Genomic DNA, 17,044 nt, shown 5'->3' with positions numbered 1-17,044 from the left:
CCCATGCTCTCCCTTTGAAAATGTGGGCTCTGGTGGCACAGACTAAGGTCCCTGGTTCCTGGCTGGGGGAGGAAAGGGGAGACAATTGGCTTTGTCAGGGTGGTTCTTCCTAACCAGTACTTCTGAACTCCTTTTGTCAGTTTCCTTGAATCACTGGTTCTCTGCGCTCTTAGTTTTACAGGTTTGGGAGAAGCTCAGGGTCAGGGAAAGCCAAAGGGAATGAAGAAGGTAAAATGATTTAAAAGCCCTCAAGTCAGGAATGCCTACGTGGCTCAGTCCATTGTGTCTGACATGATGCCAGCGTTGTGGCATTGAGCCCCACATCAGGCTCCCCACTGAGTGTGGAGCCTGCTTGATTCTTTCTCTCTCCCTCTGCCCCTTTCCCTCTGCCCCTCTGTTCCTCTTCCCCTCTTGCCCCTGCCCCACACACAAGCCCTTAAGTCAGTTACAATTTACAAAGGAGTGTCATATTCATTTTCTCCTGTGCTCCTCACAGCATTGTGGTGAGGTAGGTGTGTTTATGCCCATTTTGCAGATGAAAAAACTGAGATTAGAGGGTAGATGGTACACAGCTAGTAAGTGATGAAAATAAGACTCAGAGCTAAGTTCCTTGATCCACGTTCCCTGAAAGGCCCTGCTGTGTTCAGAGCCAGGACTATGCACCAACAGGCAGGTGACTTAGTACTGCGAGAGCTATGGGAGTCTGGGGAGGACAGAGTCATTCCTACCTGGGGGTTTTGTTAAGTGTCAGTTCTGGGAAACTGCCCCAAGTTCACCAATCTCTGCCCAGGACCCACAGTTACCTGGCCCCTGGCAGCTCTCCTTTCCCCGCGGGCACATAGCCATCCCCAACCTTGCACATGGTTTCTCTCGCATAGAGCCTCTCTCTGACTTAGGAACCACATCCCCGGAGGCGGCACTGCAAAAAGGACGTGGCCACACATTCCCCTAACTCCCACTAAAAAACAACTTCACAGAAAGGTAAAATAGCTATGTCATCACAGTCCAGGACAAGAAACAGGATGTTAGCAGCATCCCAGAAACTTCTCTTGTGCCTTTTCACTCATACCCCCTCTCTCATCCCCAGCAGTAAACATTCTTCTATTTTGTGACAACCACTTTCTTGCTTTTTCATGTTTTGCTACCTAATTTCATATCCCCAAACCATACAGATTAATTTTTGCCTGGTGTTAAATGCTTTAGCAATCAAGTCCGACATTACTTCTATATTGCTTCTTTTGCTCAATATTATGTTTGTAAGATTCATCCACATTGCAACATGCAGCTACAGTGCATATGGTATCCAGTCACACAAACATTTCATGGTTTAATTACTGATGCTACTGTTGGTGGATCTTTGGGTGTCTCCATTTTGGGGATATCGTGAACAGTGCTGCTATGAACATTCACGTGCACAAGTTTCTCTAGGGCATATACCCAGCATGGAATGCAACAGCTTCTTGATCAGGACAGTGGGTGAGAGATCCCAGCTGTTGGCTTCCCAGAGGCTGTTTCTGCACAAAAATGCAGTGCAGTATTTATTGCTCCTCTTTGGGCATGAAAGAGGCTCCCACAATTGCAGCATGCCTAGATACGCATTCTCAAATCTAAGAAGCAGAGAGCCGCTTAATGTGGATGCAACCAGAATATTTACCCAATATCCTACCAAAGTTTCTCCCCTCCTAAAGCATCCTTTTCTCAGCTGGAGGGTATAAGATATACATATAAATGAAAGGCTCACATTGTGTTGTAATTATTTGGTATAGTACTTCCCCCCCCCCCACCCCGCCCACATACTCTCCTCTCCTTATCACAGCATCTCCTGTCCATAACCTGTAGCTAGTGTCTATACCTAGTAGGGTCTCAGTAAGTGTTTGTTGGATGAATTAAGCTGACATGTGATTAGTCAGCAGGGACCCCAAACTTGGATTCTTTTCTGGTTAGAACACCCAGGTTTTCAACCTAAGCAAAGTTCATCGAATCTCCCTTTTTTAGTGGATAGAGATCTGCACTGTCATATTTTAAACTTGAATGGTGGTTCCCCAATAGTAAGACCTTCTATATGGCGCCAAACTTTTAGATAAAAAGTAAAGAGTTCAGCCTTTCATTTGTATGCCTTTGGTTTTCATGGGCCTAGCATATTATGTAAGTAAATGTTTGTCAAATAAGGCTATTCCCAAATAGCCAGATGTTTGACCTCCTATGGACTAAATGTACATGATAAAGTGATATGTTTCCATTTTTATCAAAATGTAAATACAACCTAAAATACTCTAAATGAGGATCACGTTTAAAACTTCATCCTTCATATTATACACACATCTCTAAATAACTTTAAAAATTCACCCAGCAGGGGCTCCTGGATGGCTCAGTGGGTTAAGCATCCGACTTTGGCTCAGGTCATGATCTCATGGTTGGTGGGTTTGAGCCCCACATCAGGCTCTGTGCTGACAGCTCAGAGCCTGGAGCCTGCTTCAGATTCTGTGTCTCCCTCTCTCTCTGCCCCTCCCCTGCTTGTGCGCTCTCTCTCTCTCTCTCTCTCTCTCTCTCTCTCTCGCAAATAAACATTTAAAAGAATTTTAAACAATTCACCCAGGAAACATTTATTAAACATCTACAATGTTTCAAGCTATAAATAGCCAGCAAAATAGTTTGTTATTATGCACAGCTTAATTGATTAGAGATCTGTATATCTGATGACATTCTAAGGAAATACATATTCACATTTGCTCATTTTAATCTTTTGAAGAATTTAATGAAATTATTTTAATATAAAGCCAATCATCTACTTATAATTCAGTGTTATTGGAACAATCATAAGATTAAGAAGAACCCTTTGAAAATGTTTTGGTTCTACATATAATGCCCAAGACCTTCACTTTAAAGAAAAAAAAAAAAAGCTGACAGTCTTATTCCCATTAACCCAGGTATTGCAAAGTTATGGACTAAATCTTATTTGCCGAATTTGGGACTAAACATGCAATTTAGATGACTCAAGCAAAAGCTTAGATTATCTAGATTATTTACACAACTCTTGCCCCTGGAGTGAGAACATGCACCATACAGTTGTGCATGGCAGCTTCATATTTTACTGACAGAATGAAAGTAAAGGAGAAAGATTTAGAAAAGCTACTACTTCACAAAAACCATTCCGAAAAATTTCTGTCTAACATTTTACCACCACCAGTAAAATCAAGCTAGCAAGTTTGTTCTCTGGTCTAGGCAGCAGCAAATTCCCCAGTTTTTACTGGATTTATGTTCTTTACAGTTCTGCCATTGTCTACATAAGCAAGGACATGAGAAGTTACTGCTCTTGAGTAAAACCACATCACTGGACTCAAATTCTAATCTAGACATTGATCAGATTCATTACCTATGAGATTTAGCTCAGGATTCTTTTCTTAAACTGAGTCCTTTTTGAAGGTAAACAAAAAAGAAATGGATATTCTCTGTTTGAATATTATCTTTGCAGACCATGTCTGTCAGTTAAAAAGATTACACCAGGGGTGCCTGGGTGGCTCAGCTGGCTCAGCTGGTTAAGTGTCCGACTTTGGCTCAGGTCATGATCTCACAGTTCATGAGTCCAAGCCCCACATTGTCAGAGCAGAGCCTGCCTCAGATTCCCTGTCTCGCTCTTTCTCTGCCCCTCCCATGCTCGATCTCTCTCTCAAAAATAAATAAGCATTAAAAAAAATTACACCAAAACTACAAACTCATGTTAAGCCTCCCATTCTGTCAGCTGGGGATCCAAACCAAAAGTTTTCAGACAAAACTCGGCAGCCAAATAGACCTGTCAGCTTGTCACATGTCCTGACTTCCATGCTTGTAAATAGATGGACTGACTGACTTGCATTTGAAACTCACTGATACTGCTTAACATGGTGAGAAAATAGTAGACACATACCCTGGTTCATTCAGACTGAATTAAGATCAAATGGAACTAGCATGGTATAGGCACTGAACTACTGTTTTCACATGTTAAGCTTATTTGGGTTTTTAGTGATTCACAGATACACATCAGAAGATGTAAAAGAGCATTTAGATATTAAAGAACAAGAATAGCAGTAACATAAAGCAGTTGCTCTTTCTGGTGTTGCTAAAATTCTGAATGTGATCTTTTCCCTTTCCTAGGTCCTGGCTATTGCATGGGAATTGGGCCCCTCATTTCCCACTGCAGGTTCCTGTGGATGGGGATTGGCAGTGCCTGTAACTATTACAACAAGATGTATGGAGAATTCATGAGAGTCTGGATATGTGGAGAGGAAACACTCATTATTAGCAAGTAAGTCTGTTAAGAATTGGAGACATATTTTTAAAACTAAAGCTGCATTTTTTCCTATTAAGTAACAAGCAAACTTATTTTGATATCTTGATCCTTTGTTTCTAAGGGTATGTTTTTGATACTGAAATGGAGGTGGGCAATTCCCAGGTGAAAATCTATCACTATATACAAGTGAAATAATTGGGTTTTGCCTAACGCCAGAGGTACACAGATAAAGCACTCTGGAAAGGTGGGAAACTATTCAAAATTTCTCTCCAGATGATTTGGGTTTGATAAAACATACTTTAGGGAGAGGCATTATCTTCTCTGCTTTCCTAAGATTTTGCTCTTCTCTCTATAAGTAAGCATTTAAAACAAAACAAAACACCTGAGAGAAAGAAATCAGTACCAATTTGCTAATGTGCTTCTAATAGTAGGCTACTGAGCACCTCTAGCAGGATAAAGAGTAGAAAAAAATGCTATTCATATGCTCTGATTCTATTTACGACTGTGTGCCAGTATCTCAGCTGAGTGATCTTAAAAAAATTCAGGAATATTGCCTATTTAAAAAAAATGGTTTGTTATATTCTCTGGATAAATTTAGCATTGAATTCATCCAGGGTTAACCAAATAGGCATCGACTATAGAGAACTAGCTTTGTGAAATACTAGTTTTCGTTTTCACTGATCATAGAACATGGAGAATTTCAAAGAAAGCATATATCACTAGACTTTCATCTATTATTACTAGATATTTAACAATGTTATATGCCAACACTATCTCATTAATGAGTTTTTAGATTCTCTGACAGGGCTTTACCCAGAACTAAGACCAACTAGGGTTTTACCGATGAATTAGAATTATTTGTCCAGATACACAGACTATTGCCCAGAGGTAAGTGAAGCATTTCTGGAAACCACATGGATTTTTTTCAAGCCAAGCTGATATACATCATTTCATAAATACCACGGTAATCTTTGAGCCCAATTCTTTGAAACAAATAACTGAAAGAAGGGAGTGGGGGACCAATAATTATCCTTAGATTTTACTTCTCTTGGGATACTGAGCTCTGGTCAGCCAAATTTAGGTGAATTTGATACATTCTCACTTAAAAAAATTTTTTTTAATGTTTATTTATTTTTGAGAGAGGGAGAGAGAGACAGAACATGAGCAGGGGAGGGGCAGATAGAGAGAGGGAGGCACAGAATCTGAGGCAGGCTCCAGGCTCTGAGCTGTCAGCATAGAGTTCAACATGAGGCTCGAACCCATGAACCGTGAGATATAACCTGAGCCAAAGTTGGACACTTAACCGACTGAGTCACCCAGGCACCCCGATATGTTCTCATTTTAAAAATCCAATACTTTGGGGCACGTGGGTGGCTCAGTCGGTTGGGCGTCGACTTCGGCTCAGGTCACGATCTCGCGGTCCGTGAGTTCGAGCCCCACGTCGGGCTCTGTGCTGACTGCTCAGAGCCTGGAGCCTGGAGCCTGTTTCAGATTCTGAGTCTCCCTCTCTCTGACCCTTCCCCATTCATGCTCTGTCTCTCTCTGTCTCAAAAATAAATAAACGTTAAAAAAAATTTTTTTTTAAAATTACTATTTAAAAAATCCAATACTTTAATCACTTTGGCAACTGAATACAGTCTCAACATGTCCTGAGACTGATGGGGGCTTGCTTGGGACGTTGGCCCATTTGGCCCTGCTCTTGCATCCCTCAGCATAGCCAGTTGCCTTCCAGCGCTATTTGGCAGACAAGTAAAGGGACCTGCAGGATACTTATCCAAAAGGATATCCATCTACAGCTCAGAATCTAGAGCAGTGGTCCTCACCCTGGCTGCACAGGGAGCTTATAAAAACCCCAAGGCCCAGGCCACACCCCAGCTTTCAGAATCTCTGGGGGTGGGACCCAGGCACCAGTAGTGTTCAGAGCTCCCAAGTCATTCCAGTGTGCTGCGGAGCCTAAGACAGGAGAGCAGGTAAGCTGCCTCCAGCACAAAGGGGTCTCTCCTTGGGGGTAAGGGAGCCAATAAGCAGGGCTGGAGTGCTTTTGTCTTAACATCTTACTCTTTAGTCTAGCTCAGGTGCTGAGCTAGTGTCAGATAAGAACCTGAGTGAAGAATGTGGCAAGGGCCCAGAGGACCAAAACAGAAATGGCTCTTAGATACTACATACTTGGCTCACCAGATACAGTCCTGGAAGCCCAAAGCCATTCCTGAAGTAGGATCCTTGTTACAGTGCAGGGTGGCATCTGACCACTCTGCTGTCTTCATGAGGAAAGTGACTTTAGCAACCCTGACCAACTCAGGTGCTGATTCATGCTCAAGATGCACACACAACCCATCCCGCCCCTCCCCCAGCTCTCCCACTTCTCTTCTCGTCCTGTCCTAACCGGCTTTTCACTGGTTGGAGTCTTTGTGTTCTCCTTAATTGCCTCGAGCGCTCAATTTTGTTGTTAAGGGCTGAGCTCCCTGCAGGAATAGGACATGTTTGTCCCCATCTCCTTCCCTCGCCTGCTCTTCAGGTCGCTTCCAGAACTACCCGTGCCTCTTGAAAATACCCCAATTGGACCTCAGAAAGATTTTTATTTTTATTTGAATAGTTTGCCAGGTTTTTTTCTTTTGAAAAGTTTGAGATCTCTAGTCATTACAGCTGACTAGAGATTATGGCCCAACTTTTCCTACCAGCATAGTCTTGAAGTGGTGGGGGCTGCAGAATTTCACGGCGGGGGTGGGGGGTGGGGGTCAGGTGGGGGGTGGGGGAGTCAGGCCTGAGTGCTTCCAGGATGTTGCCTGAGCAACTCTGAACTCTGGGGGAAGGTTCATCTGGGCATCCGTAGAAAAAGCACTCACAATTCCCCAGGCAGGTAAGCTCTAAATTAATGAGGGTCTACAGATGTTGCCCATGATACTATATGTTGTGTGTATGTATCAATTTTTGTAATGAATACAAAAAAAAAAAAAAGAATGTGAGTGGCATTAATAAAGGGGGTTAGTAATTAACATGCTAATTATGGTCATATAGTAATGAACATACTAATTAGGGTTGTATTTGTGTATCTGTTTTAATCATATGTAAATTTATAGGAAATTCATTAATTTATTCTTTTAACATGCATTTATTGAGAATTTACTATATACTAAGCACTGGATGATCCTAACTTATAATTATTATTGCCCCCCCATTCAATCATTAAATATTTATTGAGAACTTAACTATGTACACTGGGTATCATGAGCAAATCAGCCAAAAATTCCTACCATCATAGAGAAATATATTGTTGTATTGTTAATATACCAACAATAAATGAGTGTATCAGTAGGGTGACCAACTGTCTTGGTATGCCTGGAACAAGGGGGTTTTCTAGGATGGGGGACTTTGAATGTTAAAACTGGGACAGTCCCAAGCAAACCAAGATAGTTGCTCACACTATCTTCAGGTAGATATGTGCTATATAGGAAACTAAATTAGGGGACAGCCAGTTGCAGGGATGGAAGTGCAATTATAAATAGGTGGTCGAGGCAGGCCTAATTCAGAAGACAGCATTTGAATAAAGACTTAAGGGAAGTGAGGGAAGGAGTCATGCAGAGAGGTAGAGGAAAACCATTCCAGACAGAAGGAACAGCAAATGCAAACCACTGCGGTGGAAGCCTGTCTGAAATGTTCAAGGAACAACAAGGACACCGGTGTGGCTAGTGGAAGAATAGTGGAGATGACACTAGAAAGGTATCAAGACAGTCAATAATATTGGGCCTTGCTGGCAATTGTAACAACTCTGAATTTTACCCTGCAATGAGATGGGAAGCCTTTGAAGAGTTTGAGCAGAAAAGTGACACATCTAACTCATTCATGTTTCAGCAGACTCCTGACTTCTTTACCCACATTCTACCCACATTCTTTGAGACTAGGTGTTAAAGGAACAAGGATGAATGCACAGAGGGCAGTTAGACAAGAGATGATGGTGTCTGGTCCGTGTGAGAGCAGTAGAGGTGGTAAGAAGTAAAATTCTAGGTATATTTTGAAGGCAAAGTCAATAAGGTGCTAAGAGATTGATGTTGGGTGTGAGAATTAAGGTGGTAGCATAGTGTTTTGCCTTGAATACCTAGAAGAATGAGGGTATCATTACCTCAGGTAGGTGGAGTAAGTTTGGGATGGGGAGAAATTGGGATTCCATTTGGGATATTTTGACTTGATATGCGCAGTGTACAGCTGAGTAGGGTGTTGTGAAGGAAGGTCTGAGTCTTTTGACCCTCCACCACAGTTAGAAACTAGAAAAGGAGGCTGAGAAGGACAGCCAGAGAAGGGAAAACCAGGATAGTATGGTGGTCTGAAAGCCACGTGATGAGGGTATATCAGAGAGGATGGAATTGTCAAACATGCCAGATAGCGCCAGGTTAATGGAAGAAGATTTGAGCAACATTTAGCAACATGGGTGACCTTGGCAATTTCAATGGAGTGGTGAGGGCAAAAGTCTCACTGTAGTATAGAATGAGGAGAGAGAATTAGAGGCTACAGGAGGAAGACAACTCTTCCAAGGAGTTTGTCATAAAGGCAGCAGAGAAATGGAACAAAGAAATATAAAGAGATATATAGTCCAAGGAGTTTTTGTTAAGATAGGAGAAATCACAACATGTGTGTTATGATGGCAATGATGGATTATAAAGCAAAATTGTTGATGGAAGAGAAAGGGGTGTGCTAGGTGAAATGTGAAAGGGGGTACAGGTGACAGGTGGAGTTGGCGTTGAATAGGGACATGAAAGTTCATCCACAGTAAGTTTGAGAAGTTTGAATATATGAGCACAGATCCTAGTAGTTGGAGCTTGCAGAGATTCTTGCTTCTTTTTCCTCAGTGAATACATACATACATACATACATACATAATACATACATACATACCTAAGACTGGGGAAGTAGAATGTTTGAGGAGAGAGGAGGCAGGATTTAATAGTCATCTAGAACAGTAAGTGTGAATGGACTGGGGAAATGTAGTAGAATTGCCAGCTGCGCTAAGAGCCCACTTGAATTTAACTGGGATTTGTCAGTGTGTGTGTGTGTGTGTGTGTGTGTGTGTGTGTGTGTGTGTTTTCCCAGCCACATTCAGCTCCCAGGAACAAGCACAGAGTAAGCTAAGAGTTGGATTTAGCCAGGGGTAAGGTTTTACCAGGGGTAAAAGATTTTACCAGGCAACTATGACAAAGTAAGGAGAGGGTCAAGGGAGTTGAGGATTCATGGAAGAGAGTGATTTTAATGATTGACAACAAAATTTTTTTTCCAACTTTCTATTAAGAAAATGTTTAAATGAATAGGGAAGTTGAAAGAACAGTCTTCCCATTCCTTGCCCCCATGACATTGACCTCTTGAAGAGACCAGGCCAACTGTCTTATAGAATGTATTTCACATTTCTGAATTTCTCTCTTTACATTATGATGTCACTTAACATAGTCCTCTACTCCCTGTGTTTCTTATAAACTGAAAATTATGAATTTTTTTAGAGAGATAGAGTGTGAGCAGGAGAGGGAGGTGGAAAGAGAAGAGAGAGAGAGAGAGAGAGAGAGAGAGAGACCCAAGAAAGCTCCACACCCAGCGTGGAGCCTTACACAGTGCTCAATCTCACAACCCTGGGATCATGATATGAGCCGAAATCAAAAGTTGGACCCTCAACCAAGTGAGCCACCTAGACACCCTAAACTGAAAATTATGTCTCAGTTTCATTCAGGTGAAACATTTTTGTAATAATACTTCCTTGGTAGGGCTAGGCACTTCATATTGCATCACATCAGGAGACAAGGAAAAGTTGTCCCACTATTAGGGATGCTAAATGTGATCACTTGGGTAGGGTAGTTACAGTCAGATCTCTCTATTATAAAGATTGTTTTCCTCTTGCAGTGACTCCAGTATTTAGCTGGGTATGTGAGGATATTAGAGGGGCAAAGGACAAGGGGAAGGTAATGGGATCAACAGAGACTAAGTCTCGGGCACAAAACAGGTCTATATGGGCAAGTGTTTTTAAATGTTTGGTACCAATTATTCCATTAATTTTCTCCTCCATATTTATTTCTAGTACTCATCACTCTTGAACCTGGCCACAGATGTGTGAGTCCTTTTTTTTTTGAAGGTTGTATTTTTAAGTAATCTCTACACCCAACATGGGTCTTGAACTCACAACCCTGAGATCAAGAGTCGCATGTTCCACCAACTGAGCCATCCAGGATCCCCTATGTGAGTCCTTTAAATTCAGAACTGAAAAGTGGCTTCCTCTTCACTACCTAATAACTTATTTCCTGGCCACTTTTCATTTTGAATAGACAATAGGTTTGCCATCTTTGGTGCTGTCTTTTGACTTCAGTCATGTTTAAAGAAGAACAATGAAGGGGAATGGGAGAAACAGGCTTCCAATTATGGAACGAATAAATCACAAGGATGAAAGGTACAGTATAGGGAGTACAGTACTGGTATTGTAATAGCATTGTATGGTGACAGACGGTAGCTACACTGTGGTAAGCACAGCATAATGTATAAATGTGTTGAATCACTGTGTTGTACACCTAAAAACTAATGTAACACTGTATGTCAACTATACTCAAGGAAGGAAGGAAGGAAGGAAGGAAGGAAGGAAGGAAGGAAGGAAGGAAATAAATAATGACTCCAGGGGCGCCTTGGTGGCTCAGTCAGTTAAGTGACTGACTTTGGCTCAGGTCATGATCTTGCAGTACGTGAGTTCAAGCCCCAGATCGGACTCCATGCTGACAGCTCGGAGCCTGGAGCCTGCTTCAGATTCTGTGTCTCCCTCTCTCTCTCTGCCCCTCCCCTGCTCATGCTCTGTCTCTCTCTCAAAAATAAATAAACGTTAAAAAAAATAAAAAAGAAATAATGACCCCAGTTACCATGCAATTTACACTACCCTTCTGAGGGTAGTGTCCCTTCTGAGCTTGGGGACTCACCTGGTCTCTCTTCAGTGTATCCCCCAGTCAATATAACATCTCCTTCAACTGGTGTTATAGGCTGGCCCACAAGGCTGGAGCATGGTCTCTACTATTTTCGTGACCACCCTGTGTGCTCTGGGCTGGAGTCCCTAGTTCTTCACCAAACTTTATTTCTTCACTTTCCCAATTTATTCTGGTTATATAAAGCCAACCTACTTTTGAAAAAAGGCCTTGTTTTAAATTGCTCACCGGCAGCCGGTCACTCTTCACTCTCACTGTGTATCACTTCTGTCTTGACAGCTTTGTCCCTTGCCAAGTTGGAGCCTCTGACTCGAAATAACTGAGATGTTGGCGCCCCCTAAAGAACACATTTATTTTTAAACTTAGCTCTTTATTAAGTAATGCACATTTAGTTGGGTTTAAGTTTGGGGTTTCTTGTTTCTTTTTTAAAAATCGATTACTAATTTCTCAAAGTAAGTGGCCATGCTAATGTGGTTAAAGCAGTATATAACAGCTCTAGGGGTCAGAGCGGAAAGAATAGCGCTCTGCTTTACTTCTAGGCACTTAAAGTTCTTAGATACAAATTTGTGAATAAAGAATATACAAATTACTTACTTTCTGCTGTACTTACAGAATAAGGTAGGGGAAGGTGAGAGAAGCTAAAGTCCTAAAATCTATTAATAATCTTTTCAGCCCTCTCAAAGCATGACTTCTATATACAGGAAAAAATTTTAGCTGTTTGTCAGTCAAATTAATTCCCTGGAATACAAAGAGAAGCATCTGTATTTTTGTTTTTATTTTTGTTGTTTGGAAGAGAAATACTTGTCCAAAACTTGGGATCATTTGATGAATAATATCTGGAATTAAATCAAGAGAATATTTGACTTAATAGAGAGTGTTTTGATTTGAAAATAAGATGTTTTTCCTTGAAAGAAATAATCTAGTAGACAATTTATTCATATAATAATTATGTTTTAATTTCCTGACAATTCCATCATTTCAGGGCCTTTCTTTTAAAATTTAAATAGGACTATGGAACCATCACAAATGTGAGGGTTTGGCTAATACTTAGCCCACTACTCAGCCAGAGCACAGCGCCTTTGGCCCAATGTCTTCTTAGGAATGTGTTTTCACAGGCATTAATTGAACAACCTAATTAAGGCACACTCATCCTTCTAGGAGCCAAGTATCAACTTTAAGAAGGAGAAGCAAGTGGTAAGATGGTCACTGCAGCCCAGTGCACATACTATAATCACCACTCCCCATCTTTGAGGGTTATGTGCTCAGAAACACTGCAGAGGAGGAGAATTTGCAGCTGAGAAACAAAATTTCAGTGGAGAAGTGGGGAGGAAGAACCAAAGTTGCAATGAACACATGAAAACTTGTATAAATATTAAGTTCACCAAAAATAATAATGGCGTCTAAAGCACTGATGATATTTTACGTATCTTGAATTTGCACAATTGGGCACTATGCTGCTACTTTCTCTTCTCTCTTTCTCTCTCTCCCACACCAGAAAATGCCCAGGTTCTCCCCCCTTGGCAGTATCAGACAGATGTTTATAAATATATTTTGCTTTCTTGCAATAATATTCTCTTCCGATTCCTCTGCTCAAATGTTTAGTCCTAATTTTATGATCTCTGTCTCTGAACTCCTCTCTGGTCTCAGAGACATGGGGTATCTTATAATCCTTAAGTGAAAAAAACTCTGGGGGGTCTATTTCAACTTACCTAGCAGACCTGGGCAGTTTAGTTCCCAAGACCCAAAGTCAAGGATTATGTCACTTGAGCTCTGCCCGTGATCCCCAGCAGAGCATACACAGGTAAGCTACATTGATACATGGCCTGGCTCCAGTATAGTAAACATGGCCGAAAGTCAGACTAATGACAGTGTACCCTGCCTCAGCTTTCTTCATTGCCTCCCATAGTTGCACCACAGAAAACCTCTACTCCTTCTCTGCTAACCACTTGGCCCCTCTTTTTAATTCCCAAACCCTGCTCCCCTTTTCTCCCTATCTCCAAGAAAAATGGCTATCAATTTGAGTATATTTAAGTGGAAAATTTTTGAAGTTGCTGAAAATATATATGGAGAGAAGTAAATCTGCTTATGCTGACAATTTACTAAGGGGAATTTGCATTTGGCCGTGTCGTCCACATATAAATACTGTGACCTAGGCCTTGTAATCTGAAGAGCCTGTTATCATGCCCCCTCACAGGAGTCTGGGTAATGTATGTACTTGGAACATGCTTTGTTAGCGTAGGGAGGTAGAGGACAATAAATGAGACTTTGGGGCTAAGCACAGCCTCTGTGGTCCTCTGTGTACTCTGTGTTCTTATTGTCCACTCAGCAGCACAGGGATGTCTGAGGGCCCCAGGCCTCAGAGGCGGCATGCTCCAGCCTTATGTATGGAAAGGCTGGGCTTTGGACGGAGGTGGCTGACATATGACCTCTCTTTCCTCACTCACTCAACCACAACCATGTACCCCTGTCAGTGAGAATTTCGGGGTCTAGCTGCCTGCACTCCCACCTCCTGCACTGTTTTGTCTGCCTCTTATCCTCACTGTACAGACTTTCTTCCATATCCTTCAGATAATCTCATTTGATTTTTCCAAATGAGTGGTATTTGTGTCCGGTCTATGCCTACAATGTGATATTGGCATTTATGAAAATGCCACCACATGTCCTGCTTATTATCTTCTCTATTCTCCAACAAACACTATCCTGCCTGTCTTCATGTAATGCCCTTCTGCTCAGCATATGAAGGGTAGCCACCTAGCTTATGAGCACGTGCCATGTTGGAGTTCCAGTTTCTGACCCATGTGGTCCGCGGCCTCAGCTGTCACTCAGCCTTTGTCCAGCTAGCCTGTTTCCCTCTGGGCCCTGCATGAACCTCTTTTCCAGCCAAAGCCCCTTGCCATAGGAAGTGCAGTCACTTGTAGTGTTTCTTAATTTCTCTCTTGGCAGATGAAAAAATGAATTTATTCCATCCACCCCACAATTCTCAACTTCATAAATTCCCAGCAGACTTCTTTTTCTGAGCACTGATCCAGGAGTCCTCTCCTCCCCAAATCTGCACTCTGTAGCATTCATCGCAGCTCTCTTCCCTCTCCCTCCCCATGCTGCTAGCTGCAAGTATACCCTGCAGTAAACCCACCTACCATTTATACTGAAGAGCACAATTATCCTCTTATCCTTTATCCTGCTGATTATTAAATGACTTAAATTATCCATTTATCCTTCCAATGCCACAGGATAACTTCTAAGCAGTCTTAACAAAACATCTCAACAAGGTGAGTTGGTCTCTCCCTGCAGAAGAATTCTGTACTGCTATCCTAAGAAGATAATATTCTCCTCACGTGTGCAGGCTTCCAGAACTTCTTCAGCTAGAATTTTATAACATTTCATAACTCTAAGTGCCTCATCATGCCCAAATTGACCCCTGGGATGTGGGGGGAAGGGAGCAGCTCCTAGAAGAAGAAATGGTGGGGAGGGGAGAGGAAGAAGGAACTGCTTTCTCCTGCCTAGTTCCTCCTAGGCCTTAAAACTGAGCACAGGTCTGGAAAACAGTGTGGAGCTTCCTCAAAAAATTAAAAATAGATCTACCCTATGACCCAGCAATAGCACTTCCAGCAATTTACCCAAGGGATACAGGAGTACTGATGCATAGGGGCACTTGTATCCCAATGTTCATAGCAGCACTTTCAACAATAGCCAAATTGTGGAAAGAGCCTAAAATGTCCATCAACTGATGAATGGATAAAGAAATTGTGGTTTATATACACAATAGAATACTACTTGGCAATGAGAAAGAATGAAATATGGCCTTTAGTAGCAACGTGGATGGAACTGGAGAGTGTGATGCTAAGTGAAATAAGTCATACAGAGAAAGACAGATACCATATGTTTTCACTCTTATGTGGATCCTGAGAAACTTAACAGAAGACCATGGGGGAGGTGAAGAAAAAAAAAAAAAAACAGTTAGAGAGGGAGGGAGCCAAACCATAAGAGACTCTTAAAAACTGAGAATAAACTGAGGGTTGATGGTGGGTGGGAGGGAGGAGAAAGTGGGTTATGGGTATTGAGGTGGGCACCTGTTGGGATGAGCACTGGGTGTTGTATGGAAACCAATTTGACAATAAATTTCCTATTTAAAAAAAAGAATAAAAAGAAAGATAGTTTGATTCTGAAAAAAAAAAAAAAAAACTGAGGGGGGGGGGGGGGGGGGGGGCGCAGAATGGAGGAAAAACAGTGAGGAGGAGCTGAGAAGTTCAGGGAAGCCTGTTGGCAAGGTCCCAGTGCTGCTACCTCAAGGGCTATCTAATGGCTCACCATGTCCTATATCCTGAGAGAACTCTGTGACCCTGGAGACCTTGATGAGTCAGGATGGAATGCAGAGCCCCAGGATAGCTGCTGTCACCACCACAGATAGCTGTCAAGGCCCAGCCCAGCCAGCTAAGCCCAGAGCCTGGAGTGACCAGGAGGTGTCCTTCAAGCCCAGAATGATACTCACCGGAGGGTCCAGGCCTGATTAGAGACTCTGGGGATAGATGGTACAAGGCCAGACTACTGGTTCCAAATGAAGATGACATCAGCAATTCCAGGAACTCTGGATTCCGAGACTCACTCCTGTAGAGGGTGGTGCTGTCTGGAGTGGGGCTGGAGGCTCTCAGGACCCTCTGGTGGAGTGGAGGGCTTGGCTTCTCAAAGCCTTGCAGCTCTGATCCCAGTTGTGGGTAGTATTTTAATGACTTGGAATTAGAAAAGAGGGAAATAAAGAATGGTGTGTGTGTGTATGTGTGTATGTGTTCTATCTTTCGTGGTGCTCAAGCAGGGTGTCAGGAGGTAGAAGTATTTCAACTGGAGAGGGATGTTCTTCCACTAACAGAAGTGTTTATTCAATACGAATTCTAGAATGCACTGCATTTAGATCAACATGCATTTGCTAAGAGAGTCACCTGGTATCAAAATCATCACGATGAGTTCTCTTAACCCTTACAAATTCACACTAAGGTTTGCTGTCTCTGCAGGTCCTCAAGTATGTTCCATGTAATGAAACACAGTCACTACAGCTCCCGATTCGGCAGCAAACTTGGGTTGCAGTGCATCGGCATGCATGAAAATGGCATCATATTTAACAACAATCCAACCCTCTGGAAAGCTGTTCGACCTTTCTTTACAAAAGGTAATCAGGTGCTGGCTACATTCTGCTCTTTTGTCTAAAAATGTGCCCACTATTTTGGAATTTAAATTTTGCCACTTCACTTATTTTGAAATAATAAGATATGGTAGGAACTGTTCTAAGCACTTGATATTTTAATCCCACAGCAACCCCATGTGGTACACACTCTTATCACCTACATTTTACAAATGGGAAAACTGAAGTTTACATAGGTGAAGTAACTTACCCAAAGGTCCCAATATTAATAAAGAGTGGCCCAGGAGACAACCCCAGAGCCTGCATTTTTAACCACCACAAATTCTGTTCTTCCTGTTGATGCACAAAGCAATTTCATAGACATGAAGAAGAGATAGAGCTCTACACTTAGGATCATTTCAATTAAGAATTTAGTGTGGAAGGGGTGGCTCAGTCAGTTAGGTGTCCAACTCTTGATTTGGGCTCAGGTCATGATCTCACAGTTTGTGGGGCTGAGCCTCCCCTCAGGCTCTACCCTGACAGCAGGAAGCCTGCTTGGGATTCTCTCTCTCTCTGTCCCTCTCCACCATCCCTACACCACCCACTGAGTGCTCATGCACATCATGCACGCAAAGGCATGCACACATGCTCATTCTCAAAAATAAATAAACTTTAAGAATAAGAAAGAAAGAAAGAAAGAAAGAAAGAAAGAAAGAAAGAAAGAAAGAA

At 42.2% G+C, this 17,044-nt stretch overlaps 1 protein-coding gene across 1 annotated transcript in view; it reads left to right on the top strand.

The window, feature by feature from the left end:
- Nucleotides 1–17,044, top strand: part of LOC125909993 (aromatase) — a 47,001-nt gene that overhangs the window by 10,697 nt on the left and 19,260 nt on the right. Inside the window, exons 2-3 of the mRNA XM_049613611.1 lie at nt 4,132–4,282; nt 16,209–16,363. Of these exons, the coding sequence (XP_049469568.1) occupies nt 4,132–4,282; nt 16,209–16,363 (306 nt within the window). The remainder of the gene's footprint in view (nt 1–4,131; nt 4,283–16,208; nt 16,364–17,044) is intronic.

The sequence above is a fragment of the Panthera uncia genome (genome assembly GCF_023721935.1).
Source record: "Panthera uncia isolate 11264 chromosome B3 unlocalized genomic scaffold, Puncia_PCG_1.0 HiC_scaffold_1, whole genome shotgun sequence".
Classification (NCBI taxonomy): domain Eukaryota; kingdom Metazoa; phylum Chordata; class Mammalia; order Carnivora; family Felidae; genus Panthera; species Panthera uncia.
Note: the sequence above shows the minus strand (reverse complement) of the source record. Positions and strands in the feature narration are given on the sequence as shown.